This window comes from Pectinophora gossypiella, chromosome 12 (assembly GCF_024362695.1).
Source record: "Pectinophora gossypiella chromosome 12, ilPecGoss1.1, whole genome shotgun sequence".
In the NCBI taxonomy this organism is placed as follows: Eukaryota; Metazoa; Arthropoda; class Insecta; order Lepidoptera; family Gelechiidae; genus Pectinophora; species Pectinophora gossypiella.
The window spans coordinates 16,533,039-16,554,826 of record NC_065415.1 but is presented as its reverse complement, the minus strand read 5'-3'; the positions used below and the strand labels follow the sequence as shown (position 1 = coordinate 16,554,826).

Below are 21,788 nucleotides of genomic sequence, written 5' to 3'. Positions count from 1 at the left end.
ATGTAACCCCAGTATTTTGCATAGTCACCTGCTTTCGGACTGAAGGCACACCCCGGACACTTCATAGAAAGAACCTCGTTCTACACAGACACTACACACATTGACATTATCAACAGGCGTAACTAGGTATGTGTGTGACGTCTGAGGGCTGCCAATACAATACCTAATTTAACCGTCATTACTTACTTAGGTTGGTAGTACTACTTATGAAAGATGCTTTTATAATAATCGATTAATATTTATTTATTTATTTATTACACAAATCACAGACACAAATCATATAAGTACTTACATGAAATTTGAACAATGAAGGTTCACATTATAAATAAAATAGACTTTACACTTGACTTAAAAGTCACTGAACTTATTAATTGCATTGACATTATTTTTACATTAAGCATTTAGCTTAGGTTCAATTTTATTGTAAATTATTTACCATGTTTTGATGAACAATCACAATGAAAAATAAATATTTATAGCTGCGCAAGCGAGCCAGCGCGAGAAATTACAATGAAATCAAATATTCGAATCGGACGAAAGAACGTTGGCGTCCATAATCATAATTCGAACGTACCATAACTAAACTGATAAAAAAATTAAAAAAAAAAACGGTCCGCGCGCTGCCTTCTCGATTCAAGTCTAAACTACATATGTTCGAGAGAGGGTGAGGTAAACCTAGCTCAGGTACTGGTGGGGAGCGGAGAGTTGCCGTTCTATACGTAGTATTAGTAGCGCAGGACCGATCGTCGTGGAGATCCTTGGGGGAGGCCTATGCCCAGCAGTGGGCGTCGTACGGCTGATGATGATGATGATTCTGAACGTGCTAATTATTATTTAACCAACTACAACTATGCTGATCGCGGACACGTTGATGTCTCTAAGGCGTATGGCAGTCAGTAAAATACATGAGATCGTTGACAAGCACACGTCATTGCACCTTCTGGTGGCAGCGGACAGATGTCGCAGTCACGAGGTTAGTGCTGGTACTCCTAGATAGCACGTGAGCTTTTCATTGAAATCTTGTGTATGTGAGTCTACTGATGTTTCGTCAGGTATTAATCAGCGAAAGCGTGGCGTGGCCTTTGCGTTGGTCATGTGGACAGCTTGCTGCATGGTGTCCGGGAAGCGCGCGCCGCGAGTCTCCGGCGTCACCAGCACCAGCAGCCCCGCTACCAGCGCCATGCCGCCGAATAGGATGAACGGTAGTCGATCACCCTGAAGATGTCGGACAAAATTCAAAATTTCAAATATTTTTATTCAGTGGGTAACAACTTTGGATCAAATAGGTATAACATTGTTGTGTTGACTCCACGACAAGAACTCAAACCGCCGCACACATACCTTCCTTTTAGAATGTAATAGTTTTGTGAATAAAGATCTAGATCTATTTTGTATAAAACCTGCAGAGATAAGACGTATCTTTATTAATAAGTTTTTTGGTCCCAGTGCGAACGCAACAATTAATACTTGAATATTATTAACACTGTTTCTTAACTTCCTAGATGATAAGTCTGTAACATCATATATGTTTTCATTTGCGAATACCTTTAAATGGCTTTGTTTTAATTGAATTTGTAAGCATTCATTGTATAGATATAGTTGTTGGTACTTCGAATTAATAAAATAAATAAAAAATAAAATAAAGTAGCTCCTTAAGGCCATTGCTAAAAAGACACACTGAATATTTTTATTTAATACATAAAAGAAAAAAATAAATAAATAAGTATATGAGATTATATGGTAGAGTTTTTACTTACAAAAGCCGGCGTGAGTGGCGCGATGATGTTGCCTATACGTCCCATCATGGAGGAGAAAGCAAACAACCTGTGTCTGTACTTGGTCGGGTACAGCTCGATCGTGTAGACGTACATGGCTGTGGCCACAGAGGCAATGGAACACTTGCCTATCAGGTACAAGGCCAACGATGCTCCGTACAAATCTGGAAATAAGTTCACAATTAATCTTAACATCTTGTGTCATTTGTGCGTTACAAATAATAATAACTAGCACCTACTTACCAGTTGGTACGAAAAGATAAGCAAATTGACAGGCAGAGCATATCCAAAATGACATCATCAGCGTAGGCTTTCTGCCAATTACGTTCATAAGCAGAAACGCTAACCAGAAACCAGGAATCTCAATGGCTGTTACCACTATAAAGTTTATGTACGAATTGCCAGCTATATTGACGGAGTTTATCGTTAAACCATAATAGACTAAAGTGCAGGTTATCCACCATATTGGCGACACCAAACAACGAAGCAGGATCGGCTTATGTCGGAACACGAGCACTATTAGCCAGGGTTCCTCACTTATCGTCTCCTTTTCCGACATTTGTTTTTCTCTTTCGGCATTTTTCTTTAATGCAAGCATTGATTGTTCAGATAACTGCTTTCCATTGACGCGAGCCATTCTCTTTAAAATTTGTTGAGCTTCTTCGTGGCGGTCTTTGCTTAGGTACCAACGGACCGACTCGGGCATGATCCAAAAGAATGAGATGGCCAACAACTGTGGGAGGTAGATTGCTAAAGTCAAGAGCCTCCAGTCGGGCACAGCCCACGCCACCAGTCCACACACGACTCCGCCCGTTGCGAAGATGGTGCTCATTGCAGCGCTGACGGCCACGCGATACTTGGGGCCAACTATCTCTGTCACTGTTGAAAATGAGAACCTAAAATTACTAGTAGTTATTTAAAGATATTGTGAACGAAGCGTGGTATAATGTGCTGTAAAGTAAGTGTATACGATTGATAATTGCTAAATATTTGTGGTAAGTCGTTTTGATACAAAGTAAAGAAGTACAACATAATTGAATCTTACTCAGTATATAGGCGCATGAATATCCGCCGGATCCAAAAACAGACTCTAGGAACTGAGAGGCGATAAAACCGATGTAGGTGTTGGCGAAGTATCTGATAGAACCGATCCAGGCGGTGTTGACGGCGGTGAGCGCAAGCGCAGTACGACGGCCCCAGTAATCTGACACGAGCCCCACCAGTGGCAGTGCTACCAACATGCCAACAGTGCGCAGGGAGCCGATCAGCGACCGCCGCCACTCGTCGCATGCCAGCTCGAACTAAACATTCAAATATTATGTTCTTCACTCACAACATCACTGCCAACAAACACAGACCACACGACCCCGCGCCAAACTTTTGTGTGAACGCGCACATACAAATTCAAACATTGCAAATATTTCTGTCCAGTACGCCCCCGGTGCCGGCACTGTGTACATCAAGTTTAAATTATAGCCCGTTTATGTTTATGTAGTTGCAAATCAAAAGTCAAAGTCAAAAAGAAAGTCAAAGGACATTCACTAGGTAAAAGTTTCGATCATGAATTGTTACTAAAAGTTCAACTTACGTCGTAAACAACGGTGTTAGTATGTTCATAGACATATTGGTCGCAAGGCACGACAGTCTGCTGGTCAAAGAGGTCGGCGGGGCAGGAGTCAGTGACGTTGGCGATCCCGGTGGAGTTGTACCGCTGGCAGTTGTCGAGCCTGCCGTCGGTGCCGGGCACAGCGGTCCCCAGCCATGACGGGGAGAACTGCTCCGGCCCGGCACTCTCGCACTCCGGGATCAGACACCTGCAAGGCAATATAGGTAGCAACAACAATAAGTTTATGAAATGAAATAAAAATATACTTAAACTATTAAGGTCAAACTGGAGTAACGGAATAGTCGTGAACGGTGACGAGAAACGCAGTCGTTAGCATGCAAAAAAAAAATCACAACAATTGAAATAAAAACAAAACATAACATTTTATATTAAATACTTGGGAAATAAGTCTTCCACTTGATAAAATTTTATTATTTCGTGCAAATGTCTTCTCTGTTTCAAGCTTTAATAATGACCTTTGCCACCTAAAGTTCTTCCTGATAACGCGTATCACTCACCTGGTGGGGATCCTGCCAGCAGTGAAGATGTACTCGGAGGAAGCCACAGAAATACAAAGGATGGCCAATGCCAACACCGCCAGCTGCCGCAGCTGGTACCAGCCAAACTGGCCCACCTCATCTATCAGGATCGTGTCGAGGCTCACTTCACATCTTTCATCTAATGTCTCTGGTACCGGAGCATCTGATATTGTTTTCTCTTTATTTTTCTTCATTGATTTATAATTCAAATTGTGTATTGATATGATGGAGAAAGAAATAAATGTAGCATTCTAAAGATACTCGTGCGCTTCCTACACGAGCAGCAAGTAAATATATATGTTACTTAACTCGACTAATCTATTTAAGAGTCATAAATGTTGGTAATCTTTATTAGTTTTGTTTTATTGTGGAAAAAGAAGCCAGTTGCAAATTAATGGGTCACACATAATTGGATAGTTGGCATTGGCAAAGATAAATTATAAAATGCCAATGTAGAAATAGGAGCCCGTCTAAGATGATAAAAATTGTATCATTCCCGAAGGTCCCGGTTTCAAATCCCGATGGGGACATATCACAAAAATCCCTAGTTTGGTTAGGACATTACAGGCTGATCACCTGAGTGTCCGAAAGTAAGATGATCCGTGCTTCGAAAGGCACATTAAGCTGTTGGGCCCGGTTACTACTTACTGATGTAAGTAAGTAGTCGTTACAAGAGCCATGTCAGGGGCCTTTGGCGGCTCAATAGTAACCCTGACACCAGGGTTCATGGGGTTGGTAATCCACCTCACAACCCACACGATAGAAGAAGAAGATTGTATTGTTTTTCTATGATCATTTCGAATTTTAATAATGAATTAATTAACAATGAGTACGACGCTTAATCGCTTTTATTGTTAACGTCATATTGCAGGATTTCTATAGAATTTTCATAGAAAAATGGATCGCATTTGTGTAGGTTGTCAAGTATCATATTACTTATAGAATTTTACATCTAAGTATAATAAATAAATATTTGTATAAATACTTTAAGATAATAAGTAGGTAAAGTATTCTAAGCGACAATGAAATGCACCTATAAATTTTTTAAACACTGTCTTTATGCAGAATCTGTGGCAAAACTGCTGGGATGATGTTGCTGTCACCGGGCCTTACAGTGATTTAGTTATGCATACATTTATTACTCAATACAATATTCATTCGGAATCATTCAGATCGGGTCGATCCGCACGATAGGCACGCTGCTGGTGCTGCCCATCACTGGCTACATCTCGGACCGCTGGGGCCGCCGCGTGGCGCTCACGCTCAACGCGTTCAACACCGGCTGGATTGGCCTCGTGCGCTCCTTCGTGCACTCCTACGAGTGGTTCCTCGCCCTAGAAGTTATGGAGTCTGCTATAGGCGCTGGCGCCTACTCTTCATGCTTTATTTTAGGTATTTTTATTCTCGGAATTTTGTAGCGTTTTTATATTTGAAGAGAACTTTAAAAGTAACATTCTTGATTCTAGTGACGGAGTTGGTGGGTCCAAAGCGTCGTGTAGCAGCCGGCGCCACGATATCGACCATGTTCGCTCTAGGACAAGTCGTTCTGGGCCTGATCGCGTGGGGCGTGCGGCCGTGGCGCACTCTGACGCAGGTGCTGTACGCGCCGCAGCTGCTCGTCATCACCTACTTCTGGATCCTCGCTGAGTCCGTCCGCTGGCTCATGAGCAAAGGCCGCTACGAGGAAGCAGAAACTATCCTCAAAAAAGTCGCCAAAACAAACAAAACAGTGCTTTCTGAGAAATCCTTGGAAGCTTTCCGTGCCACTGCCGAAGTGGAGAAACATAAAGAAAAACAGAACGAACAATGGCTGCCAATTTTGGTCATCAAATCTCCAACTATCCTGTTGAGATGCATCGTGTCACCTATCTGGTGGATTACCAACACGCTGGTGTACTACGGCATGAACATCAACTCTGTCAATTTGTCTGGCAATCAGTTTTTGAATTTCGTGTATGTGGCTGCGATAGAAATTCCCGGCTTCTGGACCGCTATCCTCCTACTGGATCGAGTGGGACGCAAGCCTGTGCTTATCTGCGCTTATTTCCTCTGCGCTGCCTGCCAGTTCGGGTTTGCTTTCATACCTGATGGTAAGTATCAAAATAATAATACACTTTCTTTACTCCAATGGCAAATAAAGTATTAAACGGAATTTTATCGTTCGTTGCAGGTTATGAAGGTTTATCAATGGCGTTGTACCTGATCGGCAAGTACGCGATCGCCATCGTGATGACATCAGTGTATGTGTACACGGCGGAGCTGTTCCCCACCAAGTACCGGCACAGCCTGTTCGCCTTCGCCTCCATGGTGGGGCGCATCGGCTCCATCACTGCTCCGCTCACACCCGCTTTTGTAAGCATCCGCATGCATACATTTTTACAATAAAATTCCAATTGACATTCAGAATTTGCCTTTCAACTGTTTTAAGACAGTAGTTAAACAGAAACTTTGCAAAAAAGGTTATGATAAGGTTAGCGTTTATTTAGAAGATATGAATGCATGGGATTAAGTGTCTGAAAACTGATATTAGGCAGCTAAATTACTCAATTGTATAATAATATTTTATTTTTATTTATTTTTAAAAGAACGTCTACCTGTGCCGAGGTTTTTCTTGCAGCTTCTTTTCCCCGGCTATACAGGTTGTGAGAAGCTGCAGTAGTTTTAGGCGGATGAGACGTTCGTTATGTAAAAATTGACGATTCAAAGTGTAACTATGTTACCAACTGAATAAAGATATTTTTGAATTTGAATATCATCATCTCCCTAGCATTAGGCATACAAATATTTGATTTTTACAATTTCAGAAATACAAATAAGAACAGAATTAAGTACTCGTAGATTTTAATTTTACAAATACTGAGTCAACTAAGGATAATATTCTTCAGTCAATATTTTTATCTCTATCTAAATATTCTTTCACACTATAAAAGCAATGCTCGAAAAGCCAATTTGTCAAAGCAGATTTAAATTTAGGCATTTGTGTCATTGGTGCTAATTCCTGTAAATACCATCTAATTTTATTTTAAGTTATATCTGTCATTTTCTTATCCGCCGAAAAGGAAAGGGACGGGTAATCGACAAGCATAAAATTAATGGAACACACGTCAATTTTAAGCACAAATCTAAACCAACCGTCTAAAAATTTTACATCCGCCAATAACCCGTCACAGTTAAGTAGACAGCACGTCAAACGGATTGCATACCAGCGAGGTACCTTTTGATTCGCCCGGGTTATTCATTCATTTACTCATTCTTCCTAAAATTAAGAGCTGTGAATCATCCGTCCCTTTCCTTTTCGACGGATATGAAAATGACGGATATAACTTAAAATAAAATTAGGCGGTGTCTGCAGGAATCGGGGCCATTTTTAAATTTTCAGGGATGTGTGCCTACTGTTATCTTATCTAGCCCGTTTGATCCTACTGGCCAAAGCCCAAGGATTCTGCGTAAACTTCAGCCTATCTTGATGCCATCATCAACTTTATGACCCGCACAGTCGATGGTATCGTCTTCAGGAGTTGCATATTTTACACCACAGCTGTTTGTTTGTCGGTTGCAGGCCACGGAGGTGTGGGAGCCGTTCCCGCCGGTGCTGTTCGGCAGCTTCGCGTTGCTGTCTGGGCTGCTGATCTTCACGACGCCCGAGACGCTGGGCACCAAGCTGCCCGACACTATGGAGGAGGCCGAGCAACTCAGCGACCGCAAGACACATAGATGATCTTCGAATAACTTGTACTTAGACTAAATATAAATTATTATTAAAAATCTTTTTACATTTTGTAATATTAGCTTGCTTGGCGCTGGGTCCTAGTGCCTCTCTTTCTATGTGCGCGCGCATGGCTAATTCAACCAAAGATAATAGAAAAATAAATTTGCGCGCCATTGCCTCCTTTTAATATTTACAGTTGTATGTTGAGTGAATTTTTATTAATTTTATTTTATTAATTTTTTCCTCACATACTCATACGTACTGAAAACCGTCGTGTCGTCGTAAGAAACGCGTGAGCGTTGGTCATTATCTGTCATTACACTCTCACTCGGTTCCATTACGCCTAATCCACGATTACTTATACCTGTAATGTAATATTATGCTCGCTCATAATGTATTGAGAGAGATTGGGTGAGAGCCTTCAGCGCTCCCCATTTGTCCGGCCAAATAGTTAATGCCATCTGCGGTAAATCTACAATAAATCACGTCAAAAAAATCGTAATGTATTATTATGTTCCCTGCGATTGGAAAATCGAACTACTTAAATAAAATAATTTATTCTAAACTAAAATAAAAGCTTAATTCTTGTAACAAAGTTTATTGATTACTCAGTTCGATAATCAAAATTAGGTATTACAAAATAGGACAGATTAGTTTCTTCCATAACGGATGGCAAGATAAGATGACGCATAAGACAGAGTTAGCTGCAAGAAGAAGCAGAAGGCCTATTTCTTATTGTTGATATTGTTGGCGTCCTCCATGGAGTCAGGTACCCTGGCTCCGAGGGTCTCCGGCGTAAACAGCATCAGTAGACCCGCTACCAGCGCCAACGATCCAAACAGAATGAAAGGAAGGCTATCACCCTGAAAAGTTTAACAGTTATTAATATTCTCATTTCACATTACACAAAATCAAATCAAATCAAATCATTTATTTTGCAAAATAAACAGTTTTGCACACACACTTTAAAGGATGTTTTGGTGCAACCTAAAACTTACAAAAGCTGGCGTCAGCGGTGCAGTGATGGAGCCGATCCTGCCCATCATCGAGGAGAAGGCGAACAGCCGGTGGCGGTACCTGGTGGGAAAAAGCTCCGGAGTGTAGATGTAGATCCCCGCCACCACCACCGATATGAAGAACTTGCCAAACATATACACAGTTAATGACGCCCCGTATAAATCTGGAAATATATCTAATGTTTTGTATATGCGACGGCTTGAAGATATTAATTATCTCTTAGGTTGATTAACTATAATATGAAAAATGTGGACTTACTATCAGGCAGAAACAAATAAACAATCTGACAAATGGAGCACGCCCAAAAAGCGATCGCCAGTACAGGTTTTCTTCCGACTCTTCCTAACAATGCAGCAGCCACCCAGTAGCCAGGTACTTCAATGGCAGAGACTGCCATGTAGTTGACATACATATTGCCGGACATATTGACGGAGTTGATGGAGAGGCCGTAGTAGATGAAGGTGGTGGTGATCCACCAGACGGGCGTCACGCAGCAGCGCAGCAGCACGCGCTTGTTGCGCCACAATAGCACCAGTAGTAGGGGCTCTTGCGCCTGCTGTTCTCGCGCTTGAGCCTGCCGCCGCTTTTCTTCCGTGGCACTCTTGTGCAATGCCTGTAAAGACTTTTCTGACAGTACCGTTTTGTTCACACGGGCCACTTCGATTAGTACTTTTTCTGCCTTCTCATATCGGCCTTTACACATATACCATCGTACAGATTCTGCTACCAGCCAAAAGTAAGTTATTGTGAACAGTTGCGGTATGTACAGAGCTAATGTAAGTTTTTGCCAGTTTGGAACCGCCCAAGCTATTAATCCCAATGTCACTTGCCCCAGAGCGAAGCAAGTATTCATTGTTGCGCCGATCGGCACCCGGTACTTAGGACCCACCAACTCTAATACTAAAACGAAAACACAATTAAGCTAAATTTAATAACTGAAATTAATATTCATAAATGTATTAGAGATAGTGAGGAAGTACTAACTCAAGACGAAAACGCAGGAAGTAATGCCAGAGCCTAGGGCAGCTTCGACGAATTGCGAGACGACGAAGCCAATGTAAGTGCGGGCCCAGTACCGAGTGAGGCCGATCCAACCGCTGTTAAAGGCGTTGAGTGCCAGCGCAGTGCGGCGGCCCCAGCGGTCCGACACGTAGCCGGTGATCGGCAGCGCCACCAACGTGCCCACTGTGCGGATGGACCCGATCAGCGAACGACGCCATTCATCACAGGCCAAGTCATACTGAAAATTCAAATTGATTTTTAATTTACCTTGTAAAATAAGTCATAAAAAAATGTTTTTCATCCTCATTGGTTCTGGCCTTGGTACCAAGTCAGCTTTTCCTATCATCCTGTGGTGTCAGCGTAATAAATCAAACATTTTAATGTGTATTCATTCCTTACATCATAAACCACACTGTCAGTGGTCTCATAGACGTAGCTATCGCATAAGATCGTATTGGACTGATCAAACAGTGCAGCGGGACAAGTGCCGTTGATGACGTCAGCGACGGTGGTGTTGATGACGATGATGGTGGTGTTGAACCGTTGGCAGTTTTCGAAGTCGGTGAAGCTGGATCCAGGTATTGCGTTGAGGAGCCAGAGCGGGGTAAACTCTTGATCCAAGGTGCTCTCGCATTCTGGAATTTCACATCTGTGGAATAAAAAGATCTTAAATGAAAACTGATATTATGTTGGTTGTTTCAATCAATTTGGCCTCGTTTAGATATGCAAACCTCTGAACCGGCGTGCGTGTATGAAGCGATTGATGAATGTGGAGGAAGCAAGAGAAGTGTGTCAGGATCGAAGCAAATGGAATTCTATAGTCTCTGCTTACCCCGGTGGGAAATAGGCGTGAGTTTATGTATGTATGTAGATATGCAAAGACAAAAATATAATTAATAACAAAGTTATCGTTGTAACGCTCATTAAATCACGGTATATTATGGAAAGTATTCGAACAAACAGTATTTTAATCGAACAAAAGTTTGCATGACATAGACACTAATATGATCGACTCCTGACTTAGGTAAATGTAATTAAAATAAAATACGAAATTTATATGGAAGTAACGTTCCTACGGCTAAAGATAGAAAAAGATATTACCTAGTGTTTACTCTAGCCGCTGTGAAGATATACTCGGCCTGCCATCCAGACATCACCATGACTGCCGCCAGCAGCAGCAGCGACCGGCGCTGATACCACCCAAACTGCCCCACCTCCTCCACCAGGATCCGGTCCATCTCCACCACATTCTTCTCAACTCCATGGTCCTCTGTTCTCTCATTTGAAACACTTGCCTTCATTTCAAGGGTTTTACAATTTCAAGCTTCTCTAAAAGACAGTAAATAAACAGTAACCTAAGACAAAACGCACAAAAGACACTTCACTGGCACTATAATATCCATACACAACATCCTTTAGAAAAACCGTTTGCGACTACATTGTTTGGTTCCGGTCTCTCCATTAAACTCAAATAAAATAATTCATCGTTATTGCTGATTATTTTATATGACTTGATAAAACTTTCTGCATGAACAAGATATTTGTTCTTATGCATCTTTTATTTGAACACATAGGAAAAAACATATATATGTATCAGGAAACCAGACGATTATCTTGATAAGAGTGTAGTTGAAGTGGACTCTATTTTTATGTTTTTTGATACAATTTTTATCACAAGTGGTCCAGAGAAGTGTAAATATAAAGAAAGCCAATAATTATGTAAATATTTATTTCTTACTCGCGTATAAATTGTTAGATAAAGTACATTCATCACCAAACATTTAATTATTAATTGCACTAATTCCATAAATTCGACGATCAGCTACAGACGGGCACGATTCTCGTACAAACATCCAACTCTTGTTGTAGATACGAGTATTCGCTGAGGCGTGCACCAGCGTGTCTGAATCTGTCTTTAAATCTATCGTATCTAGCCAGAGCTACCTACGCTCTTCTCATCATCTTTCTTCTTATCTTTGTGATGTAAGGTCGATATTCAATGTCAGCAACCCTAATGAGGATTATTCAGATTCAGATATGTTGCTGTTTCAGTTTTTTGTCAGTCCTTTTCCTTAGCCATAACATCTTGCAAAATGACTTAAACATTATTTTTGGTGAAATCATGAGGTCCATCGTATTCATCTTAAGAATTCGTATCAACAGTGGCTGCAAGACTTTGGCTCTTCTTACTTATGGCTCTGCCCACCCCATTACGAATTACGGGCGTGAGTTTATGTATGCATCGTTGAATAAATAAAGCCCTTTGAATTTAGGACTTCTAAGTCGCCAAAGTCGTCTGACATAGGTGTTACAACTCGTACGCTCTAATCATCGTCGTCGTCGTCATTGTCCTTGGGCTTGATGATGCCCAGGCGTGTGGCGAGTGCGGCCACGTTGGCGCGCACCTCCTCCTGCACCAGGTTGAACGACATGGCCAGCAGCGCGATGCCGAACAGCAGGTACAGCGAGCACAGCGCGATCGAGTGCACCGCGTCCGCCGCGTCGCCGCCCAGCGCCTGCGTCTGGCCCTGGGACACAACATACTGGTGTACTTATTTGTTTTAGGATAAGAGATTCGTCATAAAATAATTAATTATAAGGTGTTACAAAATGATGCAATTCACTATATTATGTCTCTAGGGGATCAAATCTAAGAGTATTCCACGTCAAACTCTGTCTTTCTTAAAAGTACAATCCAGAGAATTATATCATAACCAGGAAGAGAAAAAAATCATGTTCATCGTTAAAAATGTAGAGATTACGATCGATGGGTAAACTAACTGGACTAGAAGAAAGATGATGTTTTCTTTTTATATAAATATGACTACAGATTAAGCAAACAGAGCCTCCATAAACATTCCAAAACCCTGATATATATAGCTGCACCAAGTGCCCACCTGAGCGGGCACGAAGTCTCCGAAGCCGATGGTGGTAAGCGTGATGAAGCAGAAGTAGGCGGCGTCCAGGTACGCCCAGCCCTCCCAGCGCTTGAACAGGAACGTGCCCGCCACGATGTACGACGCCACCAGGAACACACACAGCCAGATCGGCACCGGCTTTATCTGGGAACAATATAATCATGTTCGTTATTGAAGTTAGGAAGCGGATGATTTTCTTCAGAAAATTATCTTTGGCTTCATATATTTTTGAGCATTATGAAAGTAAAACAATAGAATATAACTACTTAAATAAAATATTTATAAAAATAACGTTACCTACCGTTACGCTCCACTGCTGGGCACTAGCTTCCCCTCAATCAATCGGAGGAGGTATGGAGCATACTATACCACGCTGCTCGACTGGGAGTTGGCGGAGATGTTTTTATGGCTAATAGCAGGGAGCTACTGCTTAAAGTGCCCTCCGAAGCACGGAAAGATCTTAATTTCAAACAAACAGGTGATTCAAGCCTGCAATGACCTTATCGAACAAGGAACACTCTCACAAAGTTCGACAATGTCACCACCGGGAATTGATTGCGGACCACCAGATCGTGAGCCTAACGCTCTAACCACTAGACCACAGAGGCTGTTATGCTATACTTACTACTTAACAATCATACAATACGTACCTCTTCTTTTGTAGGTTCTGACGGTACAGGATGTGTATCCCAACCTGAAATAATACGTAGGTAAGTACATTTCATTAAAATTCATAGGTTCTTTTTCTATTTCACTTATTTACCGAATAAAATGTTGATTGATATAAACCTACCTGACTGTCGAGGTCGCCGTGGTACTACGGCTATTTCGTCACTCCACTCCTCTCGATCAGGAGATGGCGTCTAAAATAACAATTAAACCCGCAATTACTGATTAAATTAATCCTCTTCTCTATTATTTTATAGTGTCACCACTAGTGCCATTTGAAGGTTTCTATTATAAGCTAAAATGATTTTCCAGTTTTTTACCAATCAGCCTACCGAGATGTGAGCTCAAATTCATTTGAACTCACCACTATAAATCGACACAGATGTCAAATTATTCTCAGATCTCTGACATTACATTACATAGGTATATTCATCTGATTTTATAATTATTGATTTGTAAATTGTCCGAAATAAAACATTGAATTGAATTACAGATGTCAAGTCTGTTTCACTCACATAGCGGTAAGGTCGCCCTGAGTCGTCAACAGTTTGCAGCCGCCGCAGCCGGCGCGGCCTGCCTTGCTCGACGTCGCGTTCGTCGTCCCAGCGTCGCCGCTCGTCATCCCAGCGTCGCTCGTAGTCGTACATGGCACTGCGCGCGCGCCGCCCGCGTCGCTCCGGCACTTCGTCGCGTTCGCGTTCGTAGTACTCAGAGTGACCTCGATACCTGAGTCACAGAACCCACAGAATATAATACGCTACGCGAATCTGGACATGAGTATTGTTTTATACTTTTTAATGCATTAGCAAACACCAGATGGATCTGGTTGATTGATTGGTCTGGTTTTCATAAACTTGAGTTTATGATACTCAAAACTGACATCTATATTCATAGATGTCATAACCTCTAAATGTTATCCTTTACGCGCATTATGCTTGCTACATTACCTTCTATTGCTCGGGTCTCTGTCGTGCCACGTTCTCCTGGCCCTCGGGCTGTCGAACTCATAGTCGTCATCTTCAGGATCGTAGCCTCTATCCTTGTAACCGTAGAAGTCTTCTGGGTCATCTCTCCTCTTGTCTCGCTCTTCCATCTCTCTAGCTTTCCTCTCTTTGTAGTTCTCATAGTCCACGTCATGTAAGTCATGCATTTCGAAAAAGTCTTTGCCACCTTCGTCCAGATACCTGCGGTCATCGATCTCCCTCCTCGGTCCACACTCTGGCTTCGACTTGGCGGGTCGTGGTAATGATCTGCTTCTCAAGTCTTGTTTCGATATCTTTTGCTGATGGTCATCCAAATCCTTTAAAGCTGCTTCTAGGTCTTGTAGAGGAAGAGATATCTTCGGGAAATCTTCTGCAAAAACATTTTTCATGATTGGTTTTGGAAATTCTATTCTTTTTCAAGATACAAAATCGTTTTACCTTCTTCTTCATCAAAGCGATTATGTCCATATTTTTCATATCGCGCTGGTGATCTGCCGTCTCGGTCATAATCTCTGGGACCTGCAACCAAATTAATTGTTATAATTTATTTCCCTCACCCTCGCCATGTCATGCTTATTTATGTGTTTAAGTACTAATTTACCTATTTACTACTGATATTTATAAGAAGCATGGAGAAGAGGAGAACAAATTGAGAAAGCTATAATATCAGTGTTCCCGTACAGTACGAGTGTCTGGAGTGCTGGGGGGGCTGGCTGCGCGTGCGCGGTAGCGTCTGCGCCTGCATAGGCCGCGCCCGCCTCGCTCGCCCGCTGCTATAACCGCTGTCCCGGTACCTGTGCACACGCAGCTCAGTCAGTATCTACACTTACGAGACTGTCTCAAATATACAGAGGTTGTCTTGCTGTTGGTGAAGTCAGATTACGTAGGTCATTACGTAGGATAACAGTTACTACGTAAGTGATGTGATTGATAAAAGAAAGTATTCTCTTTCTTTTAAGTATGTATTCGTAGATTTTATTTATTCATAAACAACTGATTTATTGATTGAGTTTATTACATAGAAATAATTAATACCACAACAAATATTTTATTGATTCCGATTAACGGGTGCAACTAAGCATACCTACTGACTTTGAGTACCTACTTACAACTTCGTTTTTTTTTTACTTCTTCGGTTTATATTATGAACATTTCTTGTGGGATCTTCGCATCGCTGCGATTGATGATGACACAACATCAGCATAATTAACATATATAACTACCTACACTATTATAAGTAAGGCCTAAGCGTACATACCTTGATCAGATCCAGCATGTTTTAAAGATAAGCCAAATGAAGAGTATTCTAAACCGGTGAGCATGCATGAAGTCTTTAATGAGAGTGGAAGAAGCAAAAGTGGTGTGAGAGGGTTGCAGTAAGTGGAATTCCGTCTCTGCCGACCCCAACGGGAAATAGGCGTGTACTTATGTGTATTATATGTACTTAGCATTTATCTATCTTTTTTACAGTCTTATTACCTGCAGTCGGTGTCAGAATGCGCACGCTCCATCGTGGCCGGCGGCTGCGGGCGGCGTCTGCGCATCGACCCACGACCACTGCTGCCTCTTACTGATCTTCTGTGTGACATTACATGATCCATCAGGCGCATTTGTATACTCATACAAGTATGTAATTGATACTTGAGTAAGATAGGCAATGGGCAATAGTAGTAAGGTGATAATAAAATTCGTACCTCATGGAAGCATGATGATGGCGGTGTCGGCGTTTGGGGGGTCTCGTACACACGTAGCAACATACGCGCCAATACAAAAACCTATAAAATATTTACTGTCAAGTTACTTTCAGTAGTATTATTTATCACAGATATACAAAAATCTTTATGAGCTAAACGCCTGTACGTTTCTTACGAGCAAAAATAGAAATGGCGTTTTGCTAAAATACTTTTATCAGGCACATTCTCTTAAGTTAGAAGTACTTATAAATTCATCGTCTACAGTCATAATCACCTGAAAGATGAAGCCATCACATCTCCGATATTGGAAAGGGTGAGCAGCATCAGCGGGATGCCGAGGATGGCGTAGAAAATGGTCACCACCTTGCCCGTCTGAGTCTTCGGAGCTATGTGGCCATACCCTATTGTAACATTACCAACATAAAAATAATTAAGAAAAGAAGAAATTAGACAGGTTCTTAATATAAAAAGTACCTATCACATCCATTGCTTAATCTAGCAAAATACCTTCCTAAGGGTTACGTTTCATTTTAATCAGATATAATACCTCTAAATAGACAAAAACTAAAAATAGAATTAACACTTAGAAATAAAATAATGAAAACTGAAGTTGCTGCAATCAAGATTGCGTCAGCGCAACTGACGTCACATTCCAATATCTGGAACGTAAGGCAATATAATTACGTCTATTTCGCTCTTACTAACACAAGCATCGGTGGTTCAGTGGTAGAATGCTCGCCTGCCACGCGGGCGGCCCGGGTTCGATTCCCGGCCGATGCATGGCTCTTTTTGATGTTTTAGGTTTTTTTATCATTTTAAATCAATTATGTTATTGTGTTTTTTTTATTTAAAATAACAAAATATAGTATGTTATTAGGGAATATTACATGATAGTGTTACTTCGGTCAGCGGAGGTACGTGTTGCTCTATGGTGTTACTAGGTACAAACCCAATTACACTGGCGCCGATTCCTGCAGACCCCTCCTAATTTTATTTTTAGAAATAGAATTGGGTCTGCAGGAATCGGCGCTCCCTTTCCTTTTCGGTGGATAAGAAAATGACGAGTATAATTAGTTATTAGTTTCTTATCCACCGAAAAGGAAAGGGGCGGATGATTAACAATTGTTAATTTTAAAATGAAGGAATAACCCGGACGAATAAAATAGGCATCTCGCTTATATGCAATCCGTTTGACGTGTGCTATTAACTTAATTCTGTCGGGTTATTGGCCAATATAAAAATTCGGGAGGACTTTTTAAATTTCTAAAATTTACATAACATGTTTATTATCAGCTATACTTATATGAACTCAGCAGGGCGCACCCTGTCCTCTCGTGAATCATTCCACAAGTCCAAAGACACTGGATTGCTCAAGTCTCTTTCAACTCAACAAAGTACCAACCTACTAAGAAAACTACACTTATAGACGGTCTCATCATTCGACATACAGTTATAGTTATTATGTATTCTGTCTTAGGGGAGGCAAATTAGGTACAATTTCAGGTAACAATTAACCAGATACACATCTGGGAGCAAAGGCCCAGGTTAGTATCCAAATACAGGGTATTAGGGAGACTGTACCGAATAATGATTCAGGATGATTCAGCTAATGGGTCTGACTTACCTAATATCAAGTGGAATTTTCCGTTGTAACACCCTGTATAGACCAACAAAGAGGAAATAATACCCTTGGGATGATAGTAGCTGAACACTTTTAACTTTTTTATTCAGTAGAGAAGAAACTGGACTGCAAAAACAGACTGGAATATAGACTGGCATAATGAGGTATAGGCCGAGGAATAAACACACAATTCGCTACACGCTACACGTCATCAGCAAGACCAAGACCCAGAGACCAGCCACCTCAATGCCAGAGGAACTCTCCGCGTCTTATTATGGCCGGACGAGGACTAAACCTTGTGGTTTTCCAAATTATGAGCGACACACTGCGTGTCCGCAAAATTTTATTACGTGTTAAGGCCACTTGTCCGTAGGCTATGGATTTAAGCTCGCTATAGTTTTTGTTACCTCGACAGGATTCAAATTAGTCTGCTTTACATTCGAGTTTCTGTTATTATACAAAAACTTCAGACTTTGTTTTGAAATAATTTATCTTCTTCAATACAGAACCTTGTCATCTCAAATAAATACCTACCTCTCCGAGTAAACATCGTTGTTTCTTGCTCCGTTAAATAAAATAAAATTTTAGTGTTTATAGTGTGCTTTTCACCAAAAATCTTTGTTTATTGGACGGTTATATCAGTGAAAATACAGTGACATTTGGGTTTAAACGTAATTCTACGTATAAATCGACTTTTTATACAAAATTCCATTGGAATGCAGTGAAAAATACCGTCAATAACTCGTCAGTGCAAGTGCTTAATCGAAACGCGTAAGCGCCGTATTCTCCACGGCGCTTAAGACCTTTTTCTCACGGCCCTTATAATGTGCAGCTTGAATCAATAACAATAGGGTGGCATTAGTTTGGACTCCTACCATTATAATTTTATAAGTTATTATTATATTACCTATTTCTTGTGTTATAACTGGTGAATAACGAATATGCCTCTTAATCGGACACCGCCAACAGTATCTGCCCAGGAGGAAACCGATGACGTCAAGACCCCGGATGTCCAACAATCCCCACATGTTACCATGAGAGCTGCTAAGAGACCAGCGTTTGGCTCTCCTAGCCCAAATACCGACTCAGCGGTAGCTTCGGACGGACCGGTTACCTCGGGACAAGTTCGGGACATAGTACAAGAGGTTATTGGAAAGGTAATGAATGGGTTTATGAAACAATTCAACAATACTCTAAGGGATACTTTGAACACGGAACTTAAATCCATAAAGGATGACGTTCAGGAACTAACCAAAGCTGTTGACCATATGAGCAGTCAATATGATGATATTCTAAAGGAACAAGAAAGCGCAAAAGAGAAGATGAGAATACTTGAGTCAGAAAATCGTTCTTTAAAAGTGGCAGTGGATGATTTGAGGTCACGTTTTAATCAAATGGAACAACACGCCCGTTCTAACAATGCTGAAATTCAGTGTGTCCCAGAAAAGAAAAATGAGAATTTGTTGTCCATTATAACTAAACTAGGGGAAGTAGTAAACTGTCCTGTTTCTGGCCAAAACATTTCTCACTGCACCAGAATTGCGAAGTTGGACCCCGACTCCGGTCGTCCGCGGTCTATTGTGGTCCAGTTTTCAAACCCTAGGGTTCGTGATGAATTTTTAGCGTCGGTCATCAAGTTTAACAAAACGAAAAAAGGCGAAGAAAAACTAAACGCCTCTCATTTGGAAATCAGTGCCTCAAAAAATCCAATATACGTTACTGAACATCTCTCCGCTGCAAATAAACAATTACATGCGGCAGCCCGTCAAGTTAAAAAGGCGAAGAATTACCAATATCTATGGATTAAGAATGGAAGGATCTTCATGCGCAAAAATGAAACGTCGAACTATATACTTATCAAGGATAAGCATACTTTAGATAAACTTGAGTAGTAAAATTATTTTTATTTCATTACTTTGTAACAGTTTGTGCAGTGGAATTTTATATTTTCAAATTCGCGTCTCTAAACATTTATTACCAGAACGCTAGTGGTATGAAAACTAAAACGCACTCTTTCTACCGTAATGTCTGCTGTTCAAACTTTGATATAATTGTTATTACTGAAACTTGGCTGTGTAGTGACTACTATGATTCAGAGTTATTTAACGATAATTATACTGTCTATAGACGTGATAGGGAGACTACTGTGCACAGTGACATGGATGATGGTGGTGGCGTTATGATAGCAGTGTCTAATAAGTACCATTCCAAGCGAATTATTTCAGAAAACAATTTAACTGAAGATCTTTGGATAGCGATTGACTTAGAGGCACCAAATTCCAATAGCATAAAACAGCTTGCCATTTGTGCCGTGTACATTAGACCCCCTGTCTCAAAAACTACACTAAAAGATTTTTTTGAAAAATGTAATATGTTCTTTGATAAATGGGATTCTCCCGTATGTATTCTTGGTGACTTTAACTTGAGAAAAATCATATGGCCTGTTCTATACCAGACAGGGACAGTTCCTGATGTAACAGCTTTGGAACAGTCATTACTCAATTTTATTAATTTGAACCACTTAAAACAATATAATTTTATAGAAAATGACAGCGGTAGGTTCTTGGACCTTGTATTGACGGATGTACCCTCCTGTGTAGTCACTAAATCCATCGACATTTTAAGCAGGGTACATCCTCTACATCCCCCCCTTCATATAGTTCTTCCGTTGGAGGGCAAGGAGCAGCTTAATTATAATGACCACCCCCGCCTTAACTTTTGTAAAGCAGATTATTTTTTAATAAATAAATCTTTGGAGAATTATGATTGGTCAAATTTATTCGCAACAGCTAAAGACGTCAATGAAATGCTCTCAAGATTTTACACTTCTATTAATGAAACTATTCAAAATTTTGTTCCAATGACCAAACCTAAAAACAAACATTACCCTTTCTGGTACAGCAGAGCACTCATTAGGATTCTCGCCGAAAAGGAAAAGGTCCGCAGGCGATTAAAGAAATACGGCAATCCGAGAGATGCACTTGAGTTCAACCTTCTACGTTCGAGAAGTGAAAGAGTTGCTCTTTTAAATTATAATGACTATGTTAGATGTTTAGAAAGTAACATTACAAAAAATTGCAAATATTTCTGGTCTTTTATTAAGCAAAAGAGGGGAGGTAAGAGTAATTATCCTGTTACAATGAGTGATGGCAATACGTGTTGTTCTGATGGTGACGGAATCTGCAACTTGTTCGCTGGCCACTTCAGTTCGGTATATGAAGATGTCAACTCAGTAATTAATAATGACTCTCACAACAGCCCTAGTGTTGATGCAATAAATAGTGCTGATTGTTTCACAAATCTCTGTATTGGAGAATCTGAAGTTAAAAAGCGCTTTAAGTCCTTAGATAAATCCAAGGGTGCTGGGCCAGATGGAATTCCTCCATTATTTATATCAAATTGTGCTGACACACTAGCTGTGCCGTTAATTTTAATTTATAATTCTTCGCTAAGCTCTGGTATCTTCCCAACAGCATGGAAAATGGCAAAAGTTGTACCGATCTATAAATCTGGGGATGACGGACTAGTCGGAAATTACAGACCGATCTCAATTTTATCGGCTTTTGCTAAAGTACTGGAAGCTCTTGTTTGTCCACATATTCAAAATTACTTTAAACAGCATCTGTCTGATCACCAGCATGGTTTCACTAGAGGTCGATCAACTTGTACTAATTTAGCGTCTTTCGTAGAGACAGTTATTGGTCATATGGACTCAAATGCTGATGTTGACGTCATTTATACCGACTTCAGCAAGGCTTTCGATAAAGTTTCGCATAGTATTCTTGTTGATAAGTTGGCGAAGTACGGATTTAGTGGTTCTATGTTGCACTGGCTTAAATCTTACCTAAGCAATAGAAATTTCTACGTAGTAGTGAACGGATTTGCCTCTAATACATGTAAAATTACCTCCGGCGTCCCCCAAGGTTCCCATCTTGGTCCTATCCTTTTTAACATATTTATAAACGATATTCCAGATATATTTCAATTCTCAATACCATTTTTGTATGCCGACGATCTTAAATTAGTTAAAAGAATTAATTCATTATCTGATGTTAATCTACTACAAAGTGATTTGAATAGATTAAATTTATGGTGCAAGTCGAATAGCATGTATCTTAATGCTAATAAATGTTTATTTATTAAATTCACACGTAGAATAAATGTATTTCGATCAGCTTATTTGCTAGAAGGGACCATTTTAAGTGAGGTAGAGTGTATAAAGGACCTGGGTGTGCTAATTGACAAAAAACTTACT

The 21,788-nt window shown here is 40.7% G+C and overlaps 4 protein-coding genes and 1 non-coding gene across 6 annotated transcripts in view; 2 read left to right on the top strand and 3 right to left on the bottom strand.

The window, feature by feature from the left end:
* Nucleotides 1-295: 295 nt before the first annotated feature.
* Nucleotides 296-4,221, bottom strand: LOC126371569 (organic cation transporter protein-like). The gene is made up of 6 exons (XM_050016893.1): nucleotides 3,900-4,221; nucleotides 3,364-3,589; nucleotides 2,821-3,076; nucleotides 2,019-2,654; nucleotides 1,758-1,939; nucleotides 296-1,215 (listed from the first exon to the last, which is right to left on the bottom strand). Exons 1-6 carry the CDS (start codon nucleotides 4,112-4,114, stop codon nucleotides 1,060-1,062), a joined length of 1,671 nt encoding a protein of 556 aa, XP_049872850.1. The 5' UTR covers nucleotides 4,115-4,221; the 3' UTR covers nucleotides 296-1,059.
* Nucleotides 4,222-4,817: 596 nt separating this feature from the next.
* Nucleotides 4,818-7,687, top strand: LOC126371647 (organic cation transporter protein-like). Its single transcript, XM_050016960.1, has 5 exons — nucleotides 4,818-4,832; nucleotides 5,093-5,312; nucleotides 5,387-6,010; nucleotides 6,091-6,272; nucleotides 7,480-7,687. Exons 1-5 carry the CDS (start codon nucleotides 4,818-4,820, stop codon nucleotides 7,636-7,638), a joined length of 1,200 nt encoding a protein of 399 aa, XP_049872917.1. The 3' UTR covers nucleotides 7,639-7,687.
* A 667-nt stretch (nucleotides 7,688-8,354) lies between these two features.
* On the bottom strand, nucleotides 8,355-10,949 carry LOC126371646 (organic cation transporter protein-like). The gene is made up of 6 exons (XM_050016959.1): nucleotides 10,750-10,949; nucleotides 10,048-10,297; nucleotides 9,631-9,886; nucleotides 8,905-9,546; nucleotides 8,628-8,809; nucleotides 8,355-8,492 (listed from the first exon to the last, which is right to left on the bottom strand). Exons 1-6 carry the CDS (start codon nucleotides 10,947-10,949, stop codon nucleotides 8,355-8,357), a joined length of 1,668 nt encoding a protein of 555 aa, XP_049872916.1.
* A 442-nt stretch (nucleotides 10,950-11,391) lies between these two features.
* LOC126371415 (uncharacterized) overlaps nucleotides 11,392-21,788 on the bottom strand; it is a 34,202-nt gene continuing 23,805 nt past the window's right edge. For both annotated transcript variants that reach the window (XM_050016697.1, XM_050016698.1), the window contains 11 exons: nucleotides 16,187-16,313; nucleotides 15,913-15,993; nucleotides 15,698-15,796; nucleotides 14,900-15,012; nucleotides 14,657-14,737; nucleotides 14,183-14,588; nucleotides 13,751-13,961; nucleotides 13,360-13,429; nucleotides 13,217-13,260; nucleotides 12,546-12,710; nucleotides 11,392-12,176 (listed from right to left, as the gene is read on the bottom strand). In XM_050016697.1, coding sequence (XP_049872654.1) covers nucleotides 11,973-12,176; nucleotides 12,546-12,710; nucleotides 13,217-13,260; nucleotides 13,360-13,429; nucleotides 13,751-13,961; nucleotides 14,183-14,588; nucleotides 14,657-14,737; nucleotides 14,900-15,012; nucleotides 15,698-15,796; nucleotides 15,913-15,993; nucleotides 16,187-16,313 — 1,601 coding nt within the window. In that variant the 3' untranslated portion in view covers nucleotides 11,392-11,972. The remainder of the gene's footprint in view (nucleotides 12,177-12,545; nucleotides 12,711-13,216; nucleotides 13,261-13,359; nucleotides 13,430-13,750; nucleotides 13,962-14,182; nucleotides 14,589-14,656; nucleotides 14,738-14,899; nucleotides 15,013-15,697; nucleotides 15,797-15,912; nucleotides 15,994-16,186; nucleotides 16,314-21,788) is intronic.
* Trnag-gcc (transfer RNA glycine (anticodon GCC)) lies at nucleotides 16,622-16,692 on the top strand. Its single transcript has one exon. It is a non-coding gene; the product is annotated as a tRNA-Gly (tRNA).